Source organism: Dothidotthia symphoricarpi (genome assembly GCF_010015815.1).
Source record: "Dothidotthia symphoricarpi CBS 119687 unplaced genomic scaffold P153scaffold_19, whole genome shotgun sequence".
Classification (NCBI taxonomy): Eukaryota; Fungi; Ascomycota; class Dothideomycetes; order Pleosporales; family Dothidotthiaceae; genus Dothidotthia; species Dothidotthia symphoricarpi.
Window position 1 is genome coordinate 438640 of NW_022985026.1, and position 17728 is coordinate 456367.

The 17728-nt window shown below is 53.9% G+C and overlaps 5 protein-coding genes across 5 annotated transcripts; 4 read left to right on the forward strand and 1 right to left on the reverse strand.

The window, feature by feature from the left end:
• The first annotated feature begins 34 nt into the window (after positions 1-34).
• P153DRAFT_434186 (uncharacterized protein) lies at positions 35-3890 on the forward strand. Its single transcript, XM_033673066.1, has 3 exons — positions 35-475; positions 589-1018; positions 1075-3890. The coding sequence occupies exons 1-3, from the start codon at positions 350-352 to the stop codon at positions 3471-3473; spliced, it is 2955 nt and encodes a 984-aa protein (XP_033520136.1). The 5' UTR covers positions 35-349; the 3' UTR covers positions 3474-3890.
• A 3805-nt stretch (positions 3891-7695) lies between these two features.
• Positions 7696-8608, forward strand: P153DRAFT_92826 (glycoside hydrolase family 3 protein). The gene has a single exon (XM_033673497.1). It carries the CDS (start codon positions 7845-7847, stop codon positions 8325-8327), a length of 483 nt encoding a protein of 160 aa, XP_033520137.1. The 5' UTR covers positions 7696-7844; the 3' UTR covers positions 8328-8608.
• A 198-nt stretch (positions 8609-8806) lies between these two features.
• Positions 8807-10665, forward strand: P153DRAFT_369743 (glycoside hydrolase family 3 protein). Its single transcript, XM_033668851.1, has one exon. The coding sequence runs from the start codon at positions 8825-8827 to the stop codon at positions 10511-10513; it is 1689 nt and encodes a 562-aa protein (XP_033520138.1). The 5' UTR covers positions 8807-8824; the 3' UTR covers positions 10514-10665.
• A 996-nt stretch (positions 10666-11661) lies between these two features.
• P153DRAFT_92781 (uncharacterized protein) lies at positions 11662-14759 on the forward strand. Its single transcript, XM_033673496.1, has 4 exons — positions 11662-11784; positions 11997-12138; positions 12193-14468; positions 14537-14759. The coding sequence occupies exons 2-4, from the start codon at positions 12019-12021 to the stop codon at positions 14652-14654; spliced, it is 2514 nt and encodes an 837-aa protein (XP_033520139.1). The 5' UTR covers positions 11662-11784; positions 11997-12018; the 3' UTR covers positions 14655-14759.
• A 159-nt stretch (positions 14760-14918) lies between these two features.
• On the reverse strand, positions 14919-16178 carry P153DRAFT_323914 (NADH:ubiquinone oxidoreductase 11.5kD subunit; the record flags this gene model as incomplete). The annotated part of the gene is made up of 4 exons (XM_033665224.1): positions 14919-14946; positions 15045-15454; positions 15556-15695; positions 16151-16178. 3 exons carry the CDS (start codon positions 16176-16178, stop codon positions 15284-15286), a joined length of 339 nt encoding a protein of 112 aa, XP_033520140.1. The 3' UTR covers positions 14919-14946; positions 15045-15283.
• Positions 16179-17728: the final 1550 nt, after the last annotated feature.

The following is a 17728-nucleotide window of genomic DNA, read 5'->3' on the forward strand; positions in this document are numbered from 1 at the left end:
TCGCTCTGCTTGCAGTTAGGAGCATCAAGTGGATAGCAGTGTGAAAGTGTCTTCTGCACTCGAATCTGGCTGCATTCTTCGCTGGCCGACGTTGTCCTCGCTGCCTATGCAGGTGTGGACCGATTCACCGGGGCCGAGTGTGGAGTCGCGCTAGCTTAACTAGCCGCATTTTAGGCAACATCGACCTCATCTTACTCCACCACTCTCGACTCTACTCATCAACCATATCCACAAACAACACCCTACTGCTGCATCTCTCTCGTTGAATATCGCAGCCACGAGACTGCAGCGCCGTTCTTTATCTACCACACCAACCCATTCCATCCATAGCCTTGCCTGCACATCCAACATGGCGGCTACCAACGTGCCCGTGACGCTGGACACACCCATCGTGGTCAAGCTTCTGTTCCGTGGGCAGAGTAGGAAGTTGAAGCTTCCTCTGAAAGATCTCGGAGCTCACGTACTCCCTGACAAGGTTCGTTGTGTTTCCTCAACACCTCGGTTCGAGAGGCGACAGCCTGACCTTCGCCTCTTGCCCTCGCCATAGCTTCTGGAATAACCGTATACTGACTTTGTTGTGAAATACAGCTTCGAAGCGTTCTCCAGCTTCAGCCTGATGAGCAGGTCGTGTTCGAGCGCTACTCCGACTCGGCTGGCGCCTACGTCACACTGGACTCCGATAAGCCGCAGGTCTACAAGACGCTGTTCCGAGCGGCGAAGGCGAAGCTCAAGCTGCGCTTGAAGGCGACCATTCCTGGCGAAGAGGTCGAGCTTCCAGCTCCAGCACCACCAGCAGCTGTCCAAGAAACTGCTCGCGCATTACCTCAGCCTAGCTCGCTCCATCGCTTGAGCGCCGAAACTCTCACACCACAGGTCATCGCGCCCATCTCTCCTGTCATCGCGCGCTCTCCCAACGCGAACCCTCCCGCACCCAAGTGTGAATCCGCCAGTCCCATCTCCCCACCTCAGCCCGAAACATGCTCCAAGAAGCTGCCGCGTTCATTTACTGCCCGCCAGAGTAAGTCGTGTATCCGAGCTCTGTCCGGACCAACGAATCACTAACGAAACGACTAGGTTTCTTCAATGACCTTGCCAACGCTTCCCAGTTGGACGTCGATCTCGCTTTCCACAAGTCAGCACAGAACGACATGGATCTTGCATTCCGGCCTAAGCCGTCAGCGTGCTCCTCATGGGTAGTATACTGCAACAACTGCAACCATCCCATGGAAGACGAGCACTTCCACTGCGGAATCTGCGACAGCGGTGACTACGACCTCTGCCCTGCTTGTGTCGACTTGGGCATTCACTGCCCTGGAGCGGGCCACTGGATGGTCAAGCGCTTTGTCAGGGACGGCTGCGTCATCAACAGCACCACTCAGCGCATGGCTACGAAGACGAAGACCGAAGAAGTAAAGGAAGTTCCCGGAGCCTTCACCGATGAGAAGGAGTCTGTTACATACGAGGATGAGGAGCCAAGTCGTACTTGCAACTGCTGCGTGAAGATCCTCCCCGAGAAGGAGTTTGTTACATGCACCTTCTGCGATGACTACGACCTGTGCCTAGACTGTCACATCTCCAACAAGCACGGTCATCATCCTGGACACGCATTCAAGGCGGCCGCCCCAGAAGCCAAACTTCCTACTCTGGCCAATGTCTTGTGCAACACTGGCAGGAACATTCGCCACAATGCCGTCTGCGACGGATGCGACAAGTTCATTTACGGTGTGCGCCACAAGTGCCTGAACTGCCCTGACTGGGACTACTGTTCTGACTGTGTCTCAAATGCCAAGTTTATACACCCCCGTCATCGCTTTGTACCTATCTACGAGGCTTTGACTGAGCCTCTCAACAATGCTAACCGTCATTATGGAATCTTCTGTGACGGACCTCTCTGCAAAGACAAGGAGAACGTGTCATACATTGAGGGCGTCCGGTACAAGTGCGCTGTTTGCCACGACACCGACTTCTGCCAGAACTGCGAGGCACACCCAAGCAATAGACACAACCACACGCATCCTCTCATCAAGCTCAAGACCTCTGTCCGTCACGTGAGCGTCACTACGCAAAACGATGATGTAACCGGGATGTCCGCCCGGCTTGGTGACCGACAGCTACCCACCGCAACAGAGACTGTTCAGGTTGCACCCTCTACCAATGCTGCGACTCAGGTTCAGACCATTGTGGACATGAAGCCTTCCCAGGAGCCGCAAGTCAAGAAAGAGAAGATTGCTATCTGTGATCTGCTTGTGGAGTCCGCTGAGCCAGTTCAGGAGAAGGCGTCGGTTGCGGCCTCTGAGATCACTGGGACTGAATCTCAACACTCCACTTACAAAAGCCTGCGAGACGTGTTGGCTGAGCAGATGGCGAAAACCCTGCAGCCGGCTCTTCCTGTTTTCGAGTCCGGACTCAGCAACGTGGCCGAGCTCTATACTTCCAAGTTCGAAACGCTCCCGGCGGACTTCTTCTCCAAGAAAGAGTCCAAGTCGGAGGAACTCGACGCTCATTTCATCCGCGACACCGTCGTCGATGGCTCTAAGATCTGCCTCGGTTCGCAGTTCGTTCAAGTCTGGACACTGCGCAACCCTGGCCCAGATGCCTGGCCTGCAGGCTGCAGTGTTCGACACGTTGGTGGTGACAACATGCTCAACATTGACAACAGCCGAGCCTTGGGCCAAGCCGAGCTGTCCAGAGCTTGTGAGAGCAATGTGATTGACCGCTCTGTTGAGGCTGGTGAGGAGATCTCTTTCCGTGTTGTTTTGAAGGCGCCCCAACGCGAGGGCACTGCTATCTCTTATTGGCGCCTCAAGACTGCTGAGGGAATGCCTTTTGGTCACCGACTGTGGTGCGACATCACTGTCGTTGCTCTGTCGTCACCTACTCCGGCTCAGCCTATCGCTGTGCCAGTTTCATCCTCCGAGACGGTCGATGCTTCTGGCTCTTCTCGCATGTATGAGCGCATTTTGCAAGCCAGGCAGGAGAGGACCAAGTCTGTCCAGCAGTCTCATGCCCAGCAGCTTGAGCAGCAGAAGATGGAGCGCATTCAGCGCGTCCGCAAGGCTGCCGTTGAGCGCCTGATGGAGAACCGTCGTCGGGAATCCGAGGCTGTGCGAGCTGCCATGCAACAAGAGTCAGCCCCGAAGGTCGAGGAGCCAGTCAAGCAGGAGGCTGCTGAGCTCCCGGTCGAGGAGAAGTCAGTCGAGCACCAGGCAGAGCCCGAGCTTCAGACTTCCCGCATGATCTTCCCCCAGCTCGACAAGGAATCTCCAGAGTCAAGCACCTACGAGTCCACCACGACTGCTCAGCCTGAGTCGCCAATGTCGGAGAAGAGCACCATCGCCCGTACCGTCACTGTGGCCGACGATGATGAGTTCTTTGAAGATGCCGAGAGCGTTGCTCTTCACTCTGATGACGAAAGCTTCATGACGGACGAGGAGTACGACATCCTCGACGCCAGCGACGAGGAGGGTTTGTAGGTGATTGTTCGCGCCTGCAGATGGCACAGTCTCCCCTTTGGTGCGCTTGATCGTCTTGCTTTTTGCGTATCTTTCGGTGTTTAGTTGGCGTTTTGGGCTATTGGACATACACTCCTTTCCACGGCAGGCGAGGCTGAAGCCGCTGCGTGGATGGATAGGACAGGGCGCTGCATGGCGCTTCTGGCTTGGATCAACCCTCAACCCCCCCTCCCAATTTGCGTATGGATATGGTTTCTTTTCCTTGCCCCCTTTGCCCCTTACCTGTGTCTCCCTGTCTCCTATAGGCTCTAGTTAAAATGCAATGAATGCTACGAGAAGAAAGGAAAATCTGCGCTGATTGTGATTGTAACATAGATGAATCCGTAAGGAAGTAGGTGAGGTTAGGTAGTGGGTGATGTGTGATGCAAGACTTTGCTGACTGCTTGCCTCTTTACAGCTTCTACACTTGCATGTGTTTATGTGTCGGTATGCGTAGACAGTACATTAAGACCTTGTGATGAAATACAACATAACAAGCACAAAAACAAAAATGCAACTTGCCTATGCCCTCTATACCAGCACACTACTCTGCCTCGTTTATTCATGTCATTGTATTTGTATCCCAGCCTAGCCAGCGCTACACACATATACATCACTTCCCACAACTCCACACACTGCAAGCCTGCGTAGATAGATGCAAAAAAACACGCCGTGTGTCTTACTTATGCGTAGTTTCTAAACTTGTATTTGTCGTTAGTCTTTCAACGTACAGTGAGGAGAGAGAGCACTGCTTATCAGTAACGCGAGGAAGTGAACAAATTAAGCACTGCGTAGTTTTCTTTTTTGGAAGTACGCAAGATATGAGTGTAGAAGAGTAGAGTGTGTGGATAAAGATAGAGAAGAAGCTATCACACTATTATAGATAAGGGAATAAGTAAAATTGTATTTAGTCGGCTACTTTGCAAGGAACATATAGATGCAAATGCATAAACACACGCATACACATAAACACACGCGTACACATTTGAATAGTCAAATAGATGCAGAATGCCTATAAGCACTAGACCTCCCTACCTACTGTTTATTATCCGCACGCATGCGCTTTTCTACCCAGATATCGCAATCTTGAACATAACGTGCGGGGTTGTAGTATGTTGGAAGGATAATTCCATAGATATAGTTTGGCTGTTGAAGATGAGCGTGATAATATATTAGGGCAGTGATTGCACGTCGGGGTCAAAGGTGCGGATGTTTGTACGTGTACATACCAACCAGCTAGATGCTCTGCGATAGATTGTGATCGAAATACGCGTATAGCATTAGTAGATGTTGAGGGTTTTGTGATGGGTGGGTGGAAGACTGGTTGGTGTAGACGTGTAGTTTGTGAGTAGGAGGTGGGTAAAGTAGAGTTAAGTAAAGTAAAGCCTATAGTGTACAACTCCCCGCTACTACCCCAAACTCGTGTATTATGTCAAAGAGACTATTGCTCCATTTACCAAACCATCGCACAGTGGAATATAATGCGAGAAAAGCTATCTATCTCCGTGAGCAAGAAGCGGGGTTACAAATCGCGCCGTTCAGGCAGGATAGCAATAAGCTCCACTCAAGTACCTAGCTTTTGGACCTAGGACTAAGTCCTGCTTTCTCGCAAGGGGGCTGTATGGGCGGAGGTAACCTCCGCTACTTGTTCTCACGTTGTGACTGATTGGTAGGCAAGGGGCTGTAAGTAATAGCTCCCGCTAGGCTGTCTTGGCCCGGACGCCTCCCGCTGGGTCAGCGTAGTCGCTACCTAGATCTCCGGGCAGGTTGTGTTAGTTTTGGTAGGCCCCGTTAGATTGTATTGGCCGCGCTGCTTATACCGTAGGTAGTACCAGGCGGCCGGTTAGTGTCAGGTCTTGTAAGTGGTGACTGCAGGTGGGAGTTCGAAGATCTGGATTTCTTTGCAGTGAGACTCGATATTTCATGGCTAAGACATGTGTCTCGTGCACGTTGAGGTTGATAGAAGGTTATGGGTGTGGCGTAGACGCACAGTCCAAAATTAGCGTAGGTGAGGCGGTTCGAAGCACTAGGGGCGACGCCTCTTGTCTTATGGCTCAGCCAGGTATGGAAGAAATGCTACGTTGAAGTGAGGAACAGTGGATTTGAGATATGCTGTAGTGGAAGATCATTCGATATCTCTTGGATATTGTTCATCCATTATGTGTCCATGCTGCAATCTCGTTGACGAAGTAAGTCAAGATTTTCGCTTGAGAACTGATATATCACGGCTTGTATACGCGGCTAGATCCTTGATTGACAAGGTGCTATGCAGTAGCTACATGAGTCTCATGTCTAGTATAACATGGTTGTCAATAGTATTCGACCGGATCGCTTTTCGTACGATAGTCATAACTGGATGAAGGGACTCAAACAAGCCTCGCTACCATCTGGGCACTTCCAGCTTGACAGAAGGTATGAAACAAAAGCTGCCGTCTATGGCCCGATCGGAAATTTTGACAGATTAGCGGGTTTCAACATTATGGTGTTTGGGATTTTGAACGGTAGATCGACGACACTAGTATGCGCTCCAATGGCCAACATCCTTGCATAGCAACTTGCAGACGGCCCTTGTCGAACAACAGGGTAGCAAGAGATAGCGCACGTCCTGCAAGGGTCTGAGTTTGTAGATTGACAGCTTCGGTGTAATTGTGTTCTCCACGTGGCGTGGGTCAATTGACCATTTGTGCAACCGACATGACCAATTGGTACTACCACGATCCATCTGATCGAGGTGATGTGACCGATCGAAGTATGGGGTGGGTGATGTTGTTGAGCGAGTTGCTACTGTTTTTACTGCGCCTCACATCGGGTAGTACGCGAGATGCACTGATTGCGGATGGGTCTCGGATCAGGCTTGGTACCCAACGCCTCAAGCTTAGACGTGCTCACAGGCTTTGAGCAGGGTTGCTTGACAAACTGATGACGTGTGGGCGGTATGTTCCACTGTCTTGATCCCAAAATGGAGGAGAGAGAACGGGTCCGCGGATTATCAGGCTAAACAGCTGATGCTGGCGGTACCTACTGGGCCGAAGTTCGGGGTGAATGCATACCGGTACACACGCATGGCAATTGTCTTCGGAGATAAATGTGGGGATGAAGGTCTTCCGACCATGTTGCTCGAAAAATCTCTTCGGGGACTAAACCGGGGTCGAACATGTTTTCCAAGAACATCGCCCAAACTGGTCAATGATGCCAACATCGGTGAAGGCATGACATGAGCTGGTAGACATCTGCTGCGTCTAGTGGCCTCCAATCGGATTCCACAAATCAACGGAAAGCGGGACGAGTCGTGCTAGCCGAGCAAGCCAGACTCGCAGGGAAAAGTTTGTGTATTGGATCCATAGAAGGTCGAGCGCAAATACGAGTGTTGTGTCATATGCTCGATCGGTTGTTTAGGCAACCCACAGATCTGCTCTTGTAGAATCGTGGTGAGCTCAGGAAGAGCTGGCAGCAGTTTGTGTGAGCAGATGGGCCATGCCGGTATCAAGCTCAGTAGGAGTGTAGAGAAAAGATGCTCCTCTACTGCTGTACCGCCTGTCGTTGTGCGGGCTACACAACGTGAGGCATGTCAACCCCGCATTGTACTGTGGTACCACTGTAAGGTTGCAATCAGCGTAATACGTCCGAAGCGGCTCACGTCTTACGCCGTAACCCTTGCGCGTCATGGATAAACGCCGGCGGAGATGTCGTTTGCTGACGTCGTGACTACTGCAAGGAGCGCCCGTCGTTGTGGTTGGTTGAGAAGGATGCACATGCGTCGGCAGTTTTCATGTGGTTCGAGCGCCTCCCCGGGGTATTCGGACCTTGTTCCATCGAGTTACTGGGGAAATGCAACAGGGCTACTCCGCAGAACATCCCCGCAAAAAGGATGCTTGGCATTCATGGCGTATGTACCTAGGGAGTTGCTAACGGCACCAGCGGACAGAGTTGTCGGGGAAGTGATGTCTGCCTGCCTTGAAATTGCTTATTCCGTGCAGGATAAAAGCTCCTGTGCTCCCTGGCATTGTTCCCATCTTCGCGCAACCAGGTCTCTTCACCTGTCTATCATCAGGTAGTCTTATTATCGTTGCTACCTGACAGCTCAGCCTTGCGTCATGCTGAGGCTTGCACAAGCATTTTTGGTGACGGGCTTAGTTGCCGCACAGCAGGTAAGCAAACCCCAATTGCGCCACACAGCAGTTTGTTTTCAATGCGCATCATCGTTTTGAAGCTGCAGAGATGCTTCCAGGGTTCGCACAATTCGTTGTCGCTTTGTCTCCATTCATCCGCCCAGTACAATTCCTCGCCAGAGTTTGTTGATGTGTGATGGCTAACAGTAAACAAAGTCTACCAACAGCTCCAGTCCCTTAGACAATGCTTACTCTCCGCCTTTCTACCCAAGTCCGTACGTACAGATATATAATTCGACAACATGGCCGTTCGAGAAGACTGACTTTGTCCAGATGGGTGGAAGGTCTCGGTGGCTGGGAAGCCGCTTATCAAAAGGCTCAGGCCTTTGTGAGCCAGTTGACTCTTCTCGAGAAGGTCAACCTCACCACCGGTACAGGATGGCAGGGCGAGGCTTGCGTTGGTAACACAGGCTCCATTCCTCGCCTCAACTTCGACTCTTTGTGCCTGCAGGACTCCCCGCTCGGTGTGAGGTTTGCTGATTACGTATCTGCCTTCACTGCTGGCGGTACGGTTGCTGCGTCATGGGACCGAGGCGAGCTCTATCGTCGAGGATACCAGATGGGCCAAGAACACAAAGCGAAAGGTGTTGATTTGCAGCTTGGCCCTGTCGTTGGTCCTCTTGGTCGCCACCCAAAGGGCGGCGTAAGTCCACCATGCAAGAAGTGAGAATTTAACTAACTGCTTACCAGCGTAATTGGGAGGGATTCTCGCCCGATCCGTACCTGTCCGGCCATGCGATTGCCGAAACAATCCGTGGTATTCAAGATGCCGGTGTCATTGCTACGACCAAGCACTTTATCATGAACGAGCAGGAGCATTTCCGCTCGCCTGGAACTTTTGAGGATTATGGCAATGTTGATGCGATCAGCGCGAACATTGATGATAAAACTCTCCACGAACTGTACCTCTGGCCATTCGCAGATGCGATTCGTGCCGGCACCGGCTCCGTCATGTGCTCTTACAACAAGGTCAACAACTCGCAACTCTGCCAGAACTCATATCTTCAGAACTACATCCTGAAGGGCGAACTCGGCTTCCAAGGTTTCATCATGTCCGATTGGGATGCTCAGCACGGTGGAGTTGCTTCCACTCTTGCTGGTCTTGACATGACGTGAGTTTGGCCCATCACATAAATTCAAGACGTAGCTAACGACATCAACAGGATGCCTGGAGATACAGACTTCAACTCTGGCAAATCGTGGTGGGGCACTAACCTTACCATCTCGGTTCTCAACGGAACAGTGCCACAATGGCGTATTGATGATGCTGCGATCCGTATCATGGCTGCCTACTACTATGTCGGTCTCGACGAGACCACCCCCGTCAACTTCGACAGCTGGACACGCGACACGTACGGTAACGAGCACTATTATGCCGAAGAGGGGTATACCCAGATCAACCAACACGTCGATGCTCGGTTTGAACACTTCCGCAGCATCCGCGAAGTGGCAGCTAAGTCGACGGTCCTCCTGAAGAACACTGGTGTACTGCCCTTGACCGGCACGGAGAAGTGGACTGCCGTCTTCGGTAATGACGCTGGAGAAAACCAATACGGACCCAATGGCTGCTCTGACCGTGGCTGCGACAACGGAACTTTGGCCATGGGATGGGGCTCGGGAACTTCTGACTTCCCTTACCTTGTCACTCCTCTCGACGCCATCAAGAACGAGGTCGCCAGCAACGGTGGCGTGATTCAATCCGTCACCGACAACTATGCCTACACTCAAATCCAGCAAATGGCCAAGGAAGCCAGCGTTGCCATCGTCTTCGTCAACGCCGACTCCGGTGAGGGCTACATCACAGTCGACACCAACTTCGGCGACCGCAACAACCTCACTCTATGGGGTGATGGTGACACGCTGATCCAAAACGTTTCAGCCCTTTGCAACAACACCATCGTTGTCATCCACTCGGTCGGCCCAGTCTTGGTCAACAGCTTCTACGAGAGCGAGAACGTAACCGCAATCCTCTGGGCCGGTCTTCCCGGACAAGAATCTGGCAACGCCATCGCCGATGTCCTCTACGGCCGCGTAAACCCTGGCGGCAAGCTTCCCTTCACCTTCGGCAGCAACGAGACCGAGTGGGGACGTGATCTCATCTACACGCCCATCAACGGTAACGCCAGCCCACAGGATAACTTCGATGAGGGCGTCTTCATCGACTACCGCGCCTTTGACAAGCACAACATCACCCCCGTGTACGAGTTCGGCTTCGGAATGTCGTACACGACATTCAGCTACTCGAACATCACCGTCACCAAGGCGAACGCTGGTGCTTACACTCCCACCACGGGCCAGACGATTGCCGCGCCGACTTTCGGTTCCATCAACCCCAACGTGTCTGCGTACCAGTGGCCCGCAGATCTGCAGTATGTCGAGGCTTACATCTACCCCTACCTGAACTCGACGGACCTCGGCGAAGCGTCGCAGGACCCCGAGTACGGCATCGACGTGACTCTGCCTGCAGGCTCAACCGACGGCTCGCCCCAGGCGCGCATCGCTGCCGGTGGTGCGCCCGGAGGCAACCCACAACTCTGGGACGTCTTGTTCAGCGTCGAAGCCACCATTACCAACACCGGCAGCGTTGCCGGCGACGAGGTCGTGCAACTGTACGTCTCCCTCGGCGGCCCGGAGGACCCCGTCATCGTCCTCCGCGGCTTCGATCGTCTGTCCATCCAGCCGGGACAGAGCGCTACGTTCCACTCGGATATCCTGCGCCGCGACGTGTCGAACTGGGATACCGTGAGCCAGAACTGGGTCATCACTGAGTACCCCAAGACTGTGCATGTTGGTGCTAGTTCGAGGAACTTGCTGCTGCAGGCGGATCTTGATCTTAGTGAGTATGCTGCGTGAATGGTGTTAGGGGATAATTAGGGGGGTTATGGTGGGGTGTACATACTCATAGGTTTCTGAGGAGATTGCGATGTTGCTTGTTGGTTTCGAGCGGCCTCGTGTTGAGGTTCTGATGAGTGTTGTCGGAGCCGTAAAAGAGTATTAATGATAATGATTATGATCCCATCTTTTACCTTACTTTCTCGTGTAATTGATCCCCAGTAAGATAACATGCTCGATAGTGTTTTACACCACACAGCATAACGATAGTTTGGGTTTCGAACAACAATTACACCCGAGACTATGCGTGAGGTTAACGTTTGTATGCGCACACAAGGCTGGCTAGCACTGTAACCACGAAAAGCAAAACACAACCTGCAATTAGTTGTCCACCAAACGACATCGCAATTCCACCCAACACAAATCCCGTTCGTAGAGCAGAAAAACCTTCTCAATCACCAACCAGGTCGGTATCAGAGCGTTCTTTGTTGCACGAATAAAAAGCATCAGCACGCACTTTGTAAGAAAAAAAACCGGCGATTCTGCGTCATCCATGGCCTATCGGGACCTCCTCCGACTGGGGGCGCGTTGGGTGCCGCACTGGAATAACAACGCGTGCTGCCCGATCCGAGTTTTATGGGGCCCAGTCAACAAAGAACGTCATGACGGTTATTTTGGGGGAACGAGGGAACTGTGGGGGGGTTTTTTCTTGCAGAGAGGCTGGTGTGGCTGGGGGTACGGGGTGTGTGTTAGGAACTGGGAATAGGGAGTGTGTGGTCGAATGTGCGATTGCTGGTGTCGTGGTGAGGCTGGTGTGATTGTATCGTGCTTGTTTGTGTTTGTGGTTGTTCTCGAGCGTGGGCAGACGAGGTTGGTGGGATTGGACTGGGGTGGCTTGGCTTGGTGCATGAACGGTTTTCGGCACACGGTTCGCGTCGTCTGGTCGGGTCACGGGGATGAGCACTGGGCACGCACGGATAGGTCTTCATTTCGTAACGTTCTGTCTGTGGCTCTCTATCGATAGCAGCATTCCTTCGTCATCTTGCGCGCGCGACATAGCCAAATACAAACGTCGCCAGACATTGCCGCCGCCGCGTAGGACGCAGCCCGCACATCGCATCGCGTCTGACGGTCGCTGCAGCCAATCTTGGTCGCGTCAGGCAATAACAAACAGCGCGACCTGCCAACGTGCGCGCCACCACCACCACCTCCCCCTCTTGCGACACGACTGCCCTCTGCGACGAGTTGTTGCTGCTGCGCGCCACACACAGCGAACCGCACACGGACTGACGGTAAGCATGCACCACCTCCTCGAGTCACGGCGGGGCGCGGCTTGTGTTGACGGTGTCGACGGGCTCGTCGCTGTTGCCAATTGCCCGCGCCGGGACTGGGCAGTCGACGTCGGCCTGGCTGTGCCTACCATGGTTCGCGCAGGCAGCCCACGACGCAAAAACAAATAAATAATGCGCCGTGCCCATGCTGACGGTCCTTCTTTTTCCCCCAGACACCCCCCGCGCATATGCAACATGCCGCCCTCATCGAGTAGGAGAGTCGGCCTGCGCTCCCGCCGCGAGCCAGACATGCACCCGCAGTCCGATGCAGACACGCCCGACTCCATAGCCACGCCCTCGCGCAAGCGCAGACGGGTGAGCAGCCCCCGCCGTCCCGCTACTGACGCCGCCTACTCACGCCTGGTCCAGCTGAACGGCGTCCACGACGTCGCCGCCGCCGCCGAGCCGCCGCGCGCCCGCATCACCGAGTCGGTCGCCAGCAACGACTCTAACACAACGCTGCCCAACGGCGGCGATGCAGAGCACCCCGCCGAGCCCGTCGAGCGCCAGAACCTCATCATCGCCTCGCTGCGCAGCCCCCAGTACACGCCCAATGCCGCCGTCGACTACGCCAACGACCTGCAGGCCCGCCGCAACGAGGGGCAGAACATCGCCGCCTTCGCCAAGATCGCCGCCCGCGACTGGTGCTTCTTCGTGCAGGAGACCAAGGTGCTCATCGGCCGCGCAGACTCGCAGGTCCGCCCCCAGCCCGCCAGCTCCCAGCCCGACATCTCAGGCCTGCCCCCGAGCGAGCCTCCTGCCACCAACTGGGGCGTCCACATCGACCTGGGCCCCGAGCGCCAGGTCTCGCGTGTCCATGCCGAGATCAGCTTCGAGCCGCAGGACCAGACGTGGTACATCCTCGTGAACAGCCGCAACGGCCTCAAGCTGGACGACCGCAACCTGGCCAGGGGTCAGATCGAGCCGCTCCACTCGGGCGTCTGCATCGGTATCATGGGCACCCAGATGCTCTTCCTGCTTGCCAATCAGGAGGATCTCTTCCACCCGCTGCTGTGGCGCCAGGTGAAGAACGAGGATGCAGCAGAGTCCGACAACGACGCCAACCAGCCGCCCAAGCCCCACCACCATGCGCATCCCAGCGGGCCCACTCCAAAGCGCGAGCACTATGACCCCTTCCCGCCGTCGTCACATCCACGTCACAAGCAGCAGTCGTCTCAGGCCTTCTACAATCAGATGACGTCCACGCCAGGCCGCCCGCATCCAGGCACGCCCCTGACCTTCCATCAAGAAATGGATCCCCGCAGCAAAGGTTCGCCCGCCTCCTTCTCCCGCGGCGTCGTGTTTGACTCCGCCGATGACATCGATTATAGCCTAGACTCTGCCAAGGATATCAAGCCACCCCATAGCTATGCCCAACTGATTGGCCAGGCCATCCTCAGCAGCGACGAGCAAATGCTCACGCTCTCCAGCATCTACGAATACATCAAGATTCGCTACGCCTTCTTCCGATTCACCAACAGCGGCTGGCAGAACTCGATCCGCCATAATTTATCTTTGAACAAGTCCTTCGAGAAGGTTGCGCGACGAACGGACGAGCCTGGCAAGGGCATGAAGTGGAAGATCACCGACGCTGAGCGTGACGACTTTATCAAGAAGCAACTCCTCAATCCTCGCAAGGGTGGTGGAGTCGCAATCGAGTATCGCGTGGACGGTTCTGGAATCAGTTCGCCTACCATCGGACACCAACGCGACCCCCCGTCGCAAGCCACAGAGCGCCTTGTTGGTGCTCTCGAGCATGATTACAACCACCAGACCGCTCGCGTCAAGTCACCTCCACGTTCCACTACACCGCCTCTATCGTCTGTTCCCATGGCAAACGAGTCTTACACACCTGACCGCGGCCCACGGCCCTATGGAGGCTTGAAAGCATCGCCCAACATTCGTGAACACAACCATTTCGTCACTCCCGCTAGGCGTCTTGCATATGGACACAACGACGGTCGCGCACCCACCGACATGAAGTACGACCCCAGCAGACACCTCGAGTCCTCTCCTGGCGTTGATCCCGTCAAACCCTCGCTTCCGGGCTTGAAAGGCGAAGCAGCAAACTCACCACCCACTCTCTACTCCGACGCAGCAACCAACAACATCCACAGCAACCACGACACACATCGCATGAACAACGCTCTCGTCACCCCACTCGTCTCGCGCCACGCTCCTCGTCTTGCCCCGCCTAGTACTGCGCAGGTGCCTAGTCAGTACATTGCCTTTTCGTCCCCGGCCCCGTTCTGGAAGTTTGTTGATCTGCCGAGTACGCCCGCGAGGGGCCTGTTGGATCTCAGTCCCATCAAACTTCAGCATCACGATGATAAGGAGGACGAGGAAGCGCAGCCTAGCAGCCCGCCGATGCTCCACGATGAAAGCGCGGATCCGGAAGACGACGATGCAGATGCAGATGCAGAGGCTGACGCCGACGGCAAGATGGACGACAACGACAACGAGGACGAAGATATGCAACCCGACAGCCCGAGTCGCACAGTCTCACGCCCAGTGAGTCGCCGCGACATCGGCGAGATGCGATCACGAAGCAACTCCAATTTCGCAGGCGGCATGGTGCGAGGCGTCAGTCTGACGAGCTTCGAGGAGGAGGCTGAGCCCGAGGAGGAGAGCTTCGATTTGAGCAAGTAAGTTATCTTCAACCTCATCGAGGGCGGTATTTCGTGTTCTGGACACAAGCTAATTTCTATCACAGGGGATTCCAGAAAATCGGCTCTTTCCACCGCAGTATGGCACAGGCTCATGGTATTGGTATCGGGCTTACGCCGCCGCCTATGCCCGTTGCGAGGACGAGTGTGCCGGCGAATATGTAGGCGGGTTTACGAGGGGAGTAGGAGGTAGTTATGGTGGTGAACGTGGTGTGATACGACTATGATGCGGGATTGGGTATGGATGTATGGATGCTTTGTCTTTTCGTCGTCGTGTATGCATGTTTATCTTTTCTGTACTGTTTGCGAAGGTGCTCGGCGCTGTGCTGTGCTGTGTTACATTACCAGAGGGTGCTTCTGGGTCCGCATCATGGATCATTGATCATGGATGGGTGGGTGGAAATGGACGCTGCGAGTTTGCTTATATGGGTTGTTTTCTTGTACAGATGTAGTAGTCCTGACTAGGGTTAGGAATTTTGTAGGGTGGGGAGGTACGGATGGTGGGCTGGGCTGGGCTGGGAGAAGGAGGGGGGAAGGGGGGAAATCTACACTTACTGCTCATACAAATGTCCGCTGTATTCTTGTTACGGTGATGTCCCACATGCGCTCCTATCAATCAGTCCTCTCACCCACATCCACACCAACATCACACCACATAACCTCATCCACGAGCAAGGAACAAAAACCAAAACAAAACAGCATAACATATAACTTTCATTCGCATTTGCATTTGCATTCCCCCACCCTAGCACCCATCTAAAACCCCCCATCCCTTAGCATATCCCATCCCATCCTCAGTTAATCTCCTTATGCGGAAACCACTTGCTAGCCTTAAGATGTTTCTCCTCGAGCGGCGCATCCAAGATACCCAGGCGGCGGATTTCGCCCGCCGACGGCGCGTCGTCGCGCTTGATGTTTGCTTCGGCCTTGCGGTATGCGGCTTGGAGGGCGAGGGTGCGTGCTGCCTTTTGGAGGGGGAGGGGTTAGCGTTGGCGTTTTGGGAACGGGAAGTGGGAGGGGGATAGTCTGGGGGTATGGGGAAGATGGGGATATGGAGTAAGCGTACTTCTTTCTTGTGGTGCAGACACTCGTAGTAGTCCTCGAGGACGGGCACGCATTTCCTCTTCCCGGAGTCGTCTTCGGCGTTTGTGTTTGTTACGTAGCAGGCGAGGACTTCTTGCCAGAAGGGGAAGCAGCGGGAGGGGCCTGTTGGGGAGGGGTGTTAGCGTGGGTTTGGGGGGGTGTTGGAGGGGGAGTTGAGGGGAGTTGGGATGAGGGCGGCGGGCGGCTTGGAGCGTTGAGTGGCATGGCGGAGGCGCTGTGGTTGTAGATGTGCAATTTTCAGGGGACTGCGTAGGTTCGGTGGGCGGTGCGTATGCTCGTGGGGTGTCGTCGCGGCCGTTCCTGGTTCGCGATCGTAGTAGGTTGCGCAATTAAAGCCACTGGCGGGTTTTCTGGAGCAGTGTGACACCCAAAAGTCTCTCGTTTTCGGTACAAGGCCTATCATGCAATATCGAAGCCCTCGCATCGTCGCCGCCGCCGTTGTCGTTGTTCGCGCTCGTTTCGCAGCCGGTCGTAGTCGTGCCATTGCTCTCCCCTCCGTCCCTCCGCCGCCCTCGAAATCTTCCTCCAGGCTCAAAAGTAAGGCGTGCAGTACGTACCACCAGCAAGACCATATCCGGAAGCCATTGTCGCGGTGCAGATGTGGGGTTTCTTGCCTCAGGTGTAGAGCTTCATTGACGTGCAGTCAAGCTCGGCTTAGTCATGGGTAAATGATCGTCGCTCTTGGCAACGACGACTTCCATTTTGAGTCAATTTCATCTGCATGTTTGCATGACTCTGCTATGTTCGTCGTTGTTTGTAGTAGCAATGCTCTTGAATCTTGTTTGATTACATTAAATGGCCTGTTGACGCTCAGATGGGCCATGAATACCATTTGTTTACGTTTGCTCAGCCATCTCGCGTTCTGAGGCGTGTTCGTTGCGCATTTTCAGAGTTTGCACTGATACTCTAAATCTTGGTTCTTTTTTTCCAATAGTTCATTTGAGATCTACAACTCGTTGGGTCGTGATTCCATTGACGAAATTCCCAGTACCAAGAAATTCTATAGAGCCGCGCGTCAAGCAAAGCATTGTATTTTCCTGTCCTGTGGGCGGCGGGGTATTTAAGAACCATACTTCCGCTTTACTACCACGTGTGGTTTTCCGCGCAGATCATGCTGATCCCAGAAAGCTTACGTTCACGGTGAAGCCTTGAGATTTAACTCGGTACTGTCGTGCTGATACACGTTTATTGCGGTGTGGAGAGAACGGTTGCAGTCGGGGTCCCATCGTCTATCACTTCCTAAACGAAATAATCCGTTCCTGCCTGTGGCTTCGCAGATGATATGATTACACTGATGAGAAGCCTTTCTGATTGTTCTTGGTTTGGTGGGGGCTTGGGTTTGTATGCGGGATCGGTTCACTAACGCTGCAAGGTCTTAGCCTGCACGGGTTTGAACAACTATGGTTCGTATTTTCTCAGCACACCAGATTATCGTGTTAGGAACGACCGGCCTCCGCTTTATCGTGCATGGCTGTGCTTTCTTCGGCGATATCGGGCTGATTCTGACGTATGGCGATGAACGTCGTTGCTATGCGCCTCAACTATTCCACCACATCCACCACCTCCACCACATTCAGAAACCCGAAACACTGAAACCACGGATCAGACCTCCCGAGATGTAGACTTTGATATGAACGATCTGGTAAATTAGTCATCGCCCTCAAGAAGACCAGGGTAAATTATGAGCCCTGTGCACCTGAACTACGAATGCCACACTGGAGACTTCGATCGACGGGAAACTGATCCCTCATACCATCTTCATGGATACGGATATGTTGAGCTGGAGGTACCAGTAGATCAGGTGCTTTGACGAGCAGGCCTTCACACGAACCGACGAGATATACTTCTTTCTTTTTGAGATTGTCGGTGGACTCGTCATCCAACCTCTGACTTACCCAACCAAGAAGAGGAGGACGCTTCATTCGAGGTACCGTAGCCTCCGCATAGATCACGAATCTTGCTCTACATCTCGGTCTTATGGGTTTCTACCTCTAGATGAAGGGGTGAGTGGGCCTTCTTGGGCGGAACTGGTGTTTCGTTCATTCCGCCGTAGGCCAGCAAACCATAGACCCGTTTTGTTCTGTTTGAAATCTTAATCCATCTTCAAGTGGCGCTGGGTCTCTCCGAATATGAGA